General features: G+C 52.4%; 2 protein-coding genes across 2 annotated transcripts; one reads left to right on the forward strand and one right to left on the reverse strand.

The window, feature by feature from the left end:
• Positions 1-24: 24 nt before the first annotated feature.
• On the forward strand, positions 25-2242 carry PSMC3IP (PSMC3 interacting protein; the record flags this gene model as incomplete). Its single annotated transcript, XM_085310430.1, has 6 exons — positions 25-126; positions 208-319; positions 404-549; positions 964-1017; positions 1518-1577; positions 1686-2242. Coding segments are annotated over 6 exons (534 nt in total), but the record flags the coding sequence as incomplete, so codon positions are not given.
• Positions 2243-3436: 1194 nt separating this feature from the next.
• On the reverse strand, positions 3437-8564 carry MLX (MAX dimerization protein MLX). The gene is made up of 7 exons (XM_085310379.1): positions 8482-8564; positions 7923-8012; positions 7310-7416; positions 6915-7014; positions 6538-6637; positions 5897-6098; positions 3437-5238 (listed from the first exon to the last, which is right to left on the reverse strand). The coding sequence occupies exons 2-7, from the start codon at positions 8002-8004 to the stop codon at positions 5182-5184; spliced, it is 648 nt and encodes a 215-aa protein (XP_085166505.1). The 5' UTR covers positions 8005-8012; positions 8482-8564; the 3' UTR covers positions 3437-5181.
• Between the last annotated feature and the right edge of the window lie 123 nt (positions 8565-8687).

Below are 8687 nucleotides of genomic sequence, written 5' to 3' on the forward strand. Positions count from 1 at the left end.
CGGGGCCGCGCCGGCTGACGGCGCTCGGTGCCGCAGGCGGTGGTGAAGGCGCTGGAGCAGCTGGCGCAGCAGGGCCGCGTCCGCGAGAAGGCCTACGGCAAGCAGAAGATCTACTTCGCCGACCAGGTGAGCCCCGGCGGCCGGCCCGGCCCGCCCGGTCCGCCCGCCCGGCCCGGCCCGGCCCGCTGAGCCGCCCTGTCCCGGCAGGAGCAGCTGCCGGCCGCCAGCGACGCGGAGCTCCGCGGCCTGGACGCGGACATCGCCGCGCGCTCCGCCGAGGTGCAGGCGCTGCAGCAGAGCTGCCGGCACATGGAGGCGGGTGAGTCGGCCCCGCTCGGCGCCCGGCCCCGGCTGTGCCCCTGCCTGGCGCCGTGGCCGCCGGTAATCRGCGGTTCCTTCCCAGAGCTGAAGGACCTGAACGGCTCCATGACAACCCCTGAGATGGCCAGAGAGATCGAGGAGCTGAAGAAGGACTGTGCGAGTTACGCAGAGAAACTAGAACGGATTAAATCTGCCACCAACCAYGTCACTCCTGAGGAGAAAGAGAAGGTGAAGAGCTGTGTGGGGCCGCGGTGCCCACGCACAGCAGCCGCTGGCCACATTTCCCTGGTGCTGGTGCAGGGACAGCCGGCCTCTCCTGGGAGCGTCCCTCCTCGCTGCCTTCTGCTGTGCGGGAGGGGCCAGAGGTGTTAAGAAGCATTTGGGGTCGGGGCGTGGATATCAAACAACCAGAAAGTATATGGGAGAGATCAGGGACTGACTTATCTCTTCTCAGTGCACCTCTAGTGCTCCCACCCATGGCTGGAGTGCACTTTTTCATGGCCCCTCTGTCTAGTCTGCCCTAACGTTAAATAACCCTTTGGTTGTAGCCGGGACACTCTCTCCTTGGAGTTACCTCCCYGCCATGGGAGCTTGGTGGGTGGCTGTTGCCCCGTTTAACTTGCTTGATCCTGCTGTTTGCAGGTTTGCAGCGAGCAGAAGCTGTACTGCAAGGAGTGGCGGAGGAGGAAGCGAATGGTAAGGGTCTCCCTGTCGAAGGGAGGGGGTGACGGCAGTGGTAGTTGCCTGGTGACACTGGCATCCTTCTGGGGACGATGCAGTCTGCTGAGCAGCTCGCGGAGCAGCCCATGTGCTCTGCAAGTTCAGTAGCTTCCCTTGAGCTGTGGAGGACTGGAGAGGCTTCAGGCAAATGCTTTAACTGGTAAATACACAGAGCTCTGTATTGACTGACAGGTCTTAGAATACCATTATCAGGGTCAGCTGGACCAAAATGGGYACTAAAATAGTGCTCAGGAAAGAGGTGGTTTCACGTCACACCTAAATGTTAGCTACACTTTAATACGCTGTTTGTCACCAGTAAAGAAAACAAACACTCCCTGCCTTAGAAATAGCTATTGCCACAAAAACTGGCTTTGTGCCACCCTGCATGYGAGACCGTCCCTGCAGGTGCTAGCAGAGCTGTCCACAGCTCTGRGTGCGCATCCCACAGACACTCACTCTCGTCTCTGTCTTGCCAGGCAACTGAGCTGCTTGATGCAATCCTGGAAGGATACCCCAAAAGCAAGAAGCAGTTCTTYGTGAGTACAAAAGCCTTGCTCTGGCCCAGGCTTTCCCAAAAGGGCCACCAAGGGAGTCAGCGACTGTCCTGTTACACTTGCAAAGGAACCTGTTTTATTCTTGTACAGGAGGAAGTTGGAATAGAAACCGATGAGGACCATAATGTCACGCTGCCGGCAGCTGTGTGAGACATCTCTGCTCCAGGGAGGATTTGCTGATGCTGAAACTCACCTGTGGTTTTTTTTTGTTTTTTGGGGTTTTTTTTTTTGTTGCAAGGGTTGGACTTGTCCTGTGCCTTTGATATGTGTTTGTTTTAAAATGCTTTACAGCTGGATAGGTAGTTAGAGGGATTAAGTTAGCACTGGGCCCTGTCACTCTTACTTGCAAAGGAAACTTTTTTTTTTTTTCCTAGGCTTCACAGCTGAGGTCTGATGTCTCTACTGGTCTGTCTATGGGAAGATGTAATTGTAGTGTTTTAGACTTTCCTCATGGTTTGACAGCATTTGATTTTGTTAAGTAAGAAAAGGAAATAAGTATCTCAGAGAGGTGAATCAACYGGTTACTGTTAGGTTGTCAGAGCTGTACAGGTACTTCAGTGTATTTAATAGATGGTGGGCAGTGCTTCCCACCATATGCACTAAGCTGTACACAGGAATAGAACTCATTAAACACCAAGCTTTTGTTTCACATTTTCATAGAATCATAGAATCAGTAAGGTTGAAGGGACCTCTGGAGATCATCTAGGCCAACCTCCCTGCTCAGCAGGMTCACCTASAGCATGTTAGACAGGGTTGCATCCAGGTGGGCTTGGAATATCTCCAGAGAAGGAGACTCCACAACCTCTCTGGGCAACCTGTTCCAGTGCTCTGCCACTCTMACAGCGAAGAAATTCCCCCTCACGTTCAGGTGGAACTTCCTGTGGTTCTGTTTGTGCCCATTGCCTCTTGTCATGTCACATGGATCAACTGAAAAGAGTTTGTCCCCATCCCCTTGACACCCTCCCTTCAGGTACTTATACACATTGATAAGATCCCCCCTCAGTCTTCTCTTCCCCAGGCTGAAGAGACCCAGCTCTCGCAGCCGTTCCTCATAGGGCAGGTGCTCCAGCCCTCTGATCATCTTTGTAGCCCTATGCTGGACTCTCTCCGGCAGCTCCATGTCTCTCTCGTACTGCGGAGCCCAGAACTGGCCACAGGACTCGAGATGAGGCCTCCCCAGGGCTGAGTAGAGGGGCAGGATCACCTCCCTCGACCTACTGGCAACGCTCTTCCTAATGCACCCATGGATACCATTGGCCTTGGCCACAAGAGCACATTTCTGGTTCATGGTCAATTTGTCATCCACCAGCACTCCCAGGTCTTTCTCTGCAGAGCTGCTCTCCAGCAGGTCAGCCCCCAGCTYGTACTGGTGCCTAGGGTTATTTTTCCCTAGGTGCAGGACTCTGCACTTGCCCTTGTTGAACCTCATGAGGTTCCTCTGTGCCCAGCTCTCCAGMCTGTTCAGGTCTCTCTGAATAGCAGCACAGCCCTTGGGTGTATCAGCCACTCCTCCCAGCTTGGTATCATCATCGGCAAACTTACCAAGGAGGCACGCTGTCCCCTTGTCCAGGTCATTGATGAAGTTGAACAGGAAGGGACCATTTTGCTGTGGTACTTTATAATCTCTTGCTCTGTGTTCAAGGGGCATCAGGACAGGGCCTGTGCCTGCTTGGGGCTGCAGCAGCTCTGGGCGGTAGGGAAAGTAATAACCGAGGCACGAATAGGGGTTCTGACCTGGTAACCTGAGCCACGACTGCATCCAGAAACTACTTCTGTGTCTCTGGCACCACTGAAAGTCTCCAGGATTCAGTAGAAGAAATAAGAAAAGAAAAACAAAATCATTAAATCATTCAGCAAAATTTATTTAATTATTTTTCTTTTCACAATAGAAAAATAAGTCACTTTTGTATGTGAGGTCTGTAAAAATTCATGTCCTCCTCACAAGGCAGGAGGCTGCTTCTGGCAAAGTATCTAAAGAATTCAATCATCTGTGCCAGTTACTTAGCCATATAGTGCATTCTGTTCCTCCACAACAGCATATTTTCTTCATCACAAAGCAACATCTTACAGGATACACACCTGACCCTGCGCATGCAAGGTTATGTGCATCACATCCTCTCGGCCTTCATACTGCATGCTCTTGAAAGGACAATTGTTTACAAAATATCAAATCCACATAAAGGGTTTCTACACTAAATCATGTAGAAGCAGTAGTTTAAACATTCCAATGCTGCAGCATTCAAACAAAGCAACTCTGAGCTGGGTATTACCTCCATGATAGTGGAAAACAGGTAAAATACATGCTAATGTCACAGTGGTAGCAAGAATATGGTTACAGAAGACAAACGCTAATATAAGAGCTGCTTTTGTGAAGCAGTCCAGTACAATCATTTTGTGTAGTAAACAGCTATTGCTTAGTTAGCAGATAACATTTCTCCACTAAGTATTTGTGTTGGTTAGAACTGTGAACCACACTGAAAGCAGCAGTGTGTGACAGGTTAAAAATTGTCCCAGAGAGCATTCATCTGCAATGATGCAATCTGCAACTGATGTTGATAATACTTTAGTATGATTTCAGTGATTTATATGGAAAAGAATCATAATAAAAATCAAAGCTGGTTACATATAAAACTACAGTTCTAACAAGAAGCAGATAGAAACTGCAGCAGYGCTGCGCTACACCTACTGAACTACTTTCCCATTCAGTGTGGCCACATCAAAAACCGAAGAAAGATGAAGCCAGACACATTGCAGCAACAGTGATGCAGAAGCAGGAAAAGCCTGCAAAGAAAGTCACGTCTGTTTCGCTTTTAGGGGAGCTACAGCTAGGGCTGGAGAGGTCAGGCTAGCAGTGTCCCCTGGAGTGCTCCTCCAGTGATTCTGCACTGGGGAAGGCACATCTATGCTGAGTAAACGTGTCTTGTGGCAGTTATGGGCTAATCCTTCAATTGGTTTTCACAGGCCTTCTCCAAAACCATCTCAAGAAGTTAAAAACAGCCTCTTGACCTTGAAAAGAGCTGCTTCACAAGGAAGTATTTAAAAAAACCTTCAGTTAGGGGAGAAGCCTATTTCTAATCTGCTTAAATAGAAACCAACAACTTTTAATATAATTTTTTCCAGGATCCAAAGGGTTTGGATCAGAAGTCCGAGATTACAGAATAGATCTGTTCCACTAGCTGATTTTCAGCTAGGGCTGTGGAGAGTCAGTGGCACAGACAAACCCAACCACAAAAAGCCTGCCTGAGCTAAAGACTCTCTGGTAACCTAAGAGGCCTGTGCGTGTTACATTTTTTTCCCCTTTCTTCGCTCATTAAGTCCTTCCAAATATTTGGTCATACAGACTGTGACAGCATCTGTAGAGCAGAGGTGTTTGCACAGTCCAGTTTTGTTTTTATAGTTAATACAATAAATAATTCGGAGAAGCTTTAAGAACAACCACAAGGGGGAAAAACAAACAAACAAACAAACAAACAGCCTTTCCTGGCGTTTGTCACCCAGGCCCTCCCGGGAAGGAGGTGCCCCGTCGCCCGCAGAGGTGCTGAGGAGGCAGCAGACATGGAGCCACTGACACTGCAGCAGGGAGCATTCAGTACAGCTGACTCTTCAGTTGGTGCAGGACCCCAATCACAATGTCCCGTAGTGTCTAGGGCAGAGAGGAGACTAGGTCAGTTCCTTTAGTGGAAACACAGCCTTTTCCTGGCTAACATTTCCCACTAGAGCCTGGGGACTGTGTCATGAGCATCCCTGTAGGTCACAGGGCTGTGGCTGGCCCACAGTGTGAGACATCACAACACCAGCACAGAAAACAATCACATCCCTGCTCCTGGGCGGCGGGGCCTTGGACAGTCACAGCAAGCACCGTGGGCACCGTGGCCCGTGTGCTCCCGAGGCAGCGCGCCTTCTCCGAGGACCCAGCCCCTGCCCGAGTGCCAGATGTCCCGCAAAGGTCTCCTAGTCCCCAGACAACCTTCAGGCATCCTGATGGTGCGATGGAGATCGAACAGTAGGAAAGGACCCTCCTTCTGCGCTCTTGTTTTACACTGGCCAGCTTCCACCACCAAACTAGTCCCACAGCCACAGCTGGTAGAGACCGGAACTCCTGAGTACCACCTCYCCTTCCCCGCCACAGCTCAGCCCTGCTCCAGTCCAGCACCAGTCACGCTGCCCCTTCCAAGGCCTCAAGAGAGGGGAAAAACTGTTCCCCATCCTGCACCCCAAAGACAACCAACTGCAGATGTGTTTCTGCCTTAGTCACAGTGCTCAACATCCTCTCCCATTGCATCAGCCCACCTGCAGCTCACCTGAGGCTTACAGTGCTCCTCAATCCAGCTGAAGACACACGCTGAGAGTTCCTGAAAGCTGGTTACTGAGATGGAGGCATTAAAGGACTGGAATAGGGAATCCATAATGCCTTGGAAAACATTGAACTTCACCTGGTCAGAGACCTGGTCCTTCCCCTCATTTGGGTTGTCCTGGTGAGCTTTCACAATCTGCTCATAGTTCCTGAAACAAACCAAAAACCATGCATTCAGCAACAGTGAGAGCACTCCAACTCCACAGCTCCTGTGTAGGCATATGGGAGAGAAAGGCAGAACTGACTATCTGTAACTGGCCACGAAGAATATGCTTGCACATATGGAGACGCCTGAGACTTTGGAGTAAATCCTGCAAGTACATAAATATTAAGAAGCTACAGCTTCTCCTGATATAGGGAGCAGACTCATTTTCTTAGACCCACCTTCACACCGAACTCCATCCACTGACCTAGGACATGCCCACACTAACCAGCCTATGGAGAAATGACCACAGTGGAATTGGACAGCTTTGATACTATAGGTACTACGCTGCCTGCAAAACAGTGATTTTCTCCAAGTACCCTTGCAAGGATAGGGCAGAGACAGGGTGGAAAGAAAAGGCAGTAGCTACACAGCTCTTTCCTTACACTTTCATGATCTTCAAGGCCATCACGTCTTTCCTGAGGGTAGAAACTTCTTCTTCTTGTTTCTTCTTTTCCTTGTGCAGGAACTGGATGTAGTCGATGGCTGAGCATCAAAAGGGAGAGTGAGGATCTGAGAGCATACTCATGGCCCCGAGCCCCCCATGGAAGGTGGCAGATAAGACTCCCTAGGGTGCCAAAGCTTGGGCAGCATCGACTCTCAGCTCCCAGGTTCTCCTGAGGTGGTTGGACTGGACACGGACAGCAGTTGGGCCCTCATGCCAGAGGATCCCCAAGTGCTGAGAGACTGCCCTGCAAAGCTCTAGTGAGGTGTCTGGGAGTTTGAAAGCACCACCTTCTCTATCGCCACCCTCAAGACTCACTTTTCTGAAGGATGATGGCCTTGCTCAGCTTCTGGGAGCCTATGGAGAAATCCTGCTGCTGACATGTGGGAACAATGGCTTGCAAGTCATCGTAGCCTTTCTGTGGGGAAGGAAAGCCACAGCTCAGCTACTTGGAGTTCAATAACATGAGACTAGGACATCCAGTCRTATAGTTGTTTCATAGGTCTCAAGTCCCAGTCCCCAGCATGCAGACACCCTTCCAAGGCAGCACTCAGCACGTCCATGTCTGGCGAGGATAGATCCAACAGCAAAACAAGGAGCAACTGACCGGGGTCAGGGGAGAGGCACCACAAAAGGCACAGATCCGGGTGCCCTGGGAAGCAGCGATTCCCTGCTTTCTGGCAGCACAGCAGCCCCACAGCTTCTCGGCTCACCTTGATGGCATCCCGCCTCTTCTGCTCCGCCTGAGTGTGTGCTCGCCTGCGCCGGTCCTTGTACGACTCCTTGTAGGGCTCTTGGTGATAGTCACTGTCTTCGTCATCTGTGTGGGGAGAATTCTTGTGAGCAGAAAAAGGACAACCTGTGAGCTCCCGCAGCACAGGCAACAGAGGCTCATGTGAGAGCGGACAACAGCTCTGGGCCCTGGGCCACTCCTCTCCCACTGATCCCCAGGCTGCTGACAGGCCTGCAAAAGCCACATGCCTCAGAAGAGCTGCAGGGATCAAGCCAAGCGCAACAGTCCCAGGGGGACTGCCAACTCTTTTGCTGCAAACCTGGGCAGGAGGAAGACTTCTGCACTTCCTTTGGGAAGGTGTCAAAATGTGGCTGATTCCCTGCTCCAAAAAGACTGCTGGAAACCACAACACCTTAATGCTGTTCCCTACCATCTTCCCTCCTCAGGGTGGGAACTCTGCCCAGCCAGCAAAAGAGGGAATGGCATCTGCACCCTAGGCGTAAGAGCGAGACAGCTGGAAGCCTTGTTATGTGCTGAGCAGCCTGGTGCGTGGAAAGACCCACTGYCACAAAGAATAAAACCCATGGGCCTACCTGTGTTGGGGACAGAAGAGGCACTGGTGGAGCCGATGCTGTTGGCTCGTGATACTATGCTTCCTTTCCTAGTACTTTCCATAAAGAGTGCTAGAAGAGGAAATTCCACAGAGTAAATAACAAACCTGGGGATGCGTGAAAAGCTATGGAGAGATCGAGGCAGATGGGCAAGCCACAGCAAACAGTCACAGCGACCATGCAGCAGCGAATGGAGCCGGCTCCCTGCCCGGTACACAGGGACGGCACCAGGCCTGGCTGGTGACCCCTCTCCACAGGGATGCAAAGAGCGATCCCATTCCAACCCAGGGATTTTGGCTCTCACTGCGAAGCCGGGATGTGGCCAGACAAACGGCAGCGCCTGCTGCCATGACCAACGCGAATGAGGCAAAGAGCGCTGGTGCGGCAGCTGCAGCCTGGCGGCACTCGCTCCTGCTGCCCAACATCCCCACTGACGGGTACGCTCGAACGCGGGCGGAGGCGGCCCCGCTCCCGCTGCCCCTGCTGGGGCAGGGCTCAACCAGGGCTCCCGCCACCCGCGGGCTGGAAAAGAGCCACTTACCCGAGTCCAGCCCATTGTCGCTGTAGGCAGCGTCCACCTTGCGCAGCGCCGGGAGGGGAAGCGGCAGTGGAGGGGAAGGAAGAGCAAAGTGAGCGGGGCGGCGGCGACGGCAGCAGCCTCGGTGGCGCAGGGGCGGCGGGGCCCGGGGAGGGCCCGGGGAGGCCTGGTGGGGCCCGGGGGGGTTCCAGCGGGGCCCGGAGAGGCCC

This window comes from Rhea americana, unplaced genomic scaffold, assembly GCF_003343005.1.
Source record: "Rhea americana isolate MKP2758 unplaced genomic scaffold, rheAme1 scaffold_319, whole genome shotgun sequence".
Taxonomy (NCBI): domain Eukaryota; kingdom Metazoa; phylum Chordata; class Aves; order Rheiformes; family Rheidae; genus Rhea; species Rhea americana.

Excerpts from the sequence above, each read along its gene's own strand:
- MLX (XM_085310379.1), bottom strand. The coding sequence starts at position 8,004 with ATGGAAAGTACTAGGAAAGGAAGCATAGTATCACGAGCCAACAGCATC. Across the intron at positions 6,099-6,537 it reads GCCTTGAAGATCATGAAAGT|GAACTATGAGCAGATTGTGA; the intron begins GTAAGGAAAGAG and ends GGTTTGTTTCAG. Across the intron at positions 5,239-5,896 it reads AGGAGCACTGTAAGCCTCAG|ACACTACGGGACATTGTGAT; the intron begins GTGAGCTGCAGG and ends TCTCTGCCCTAG.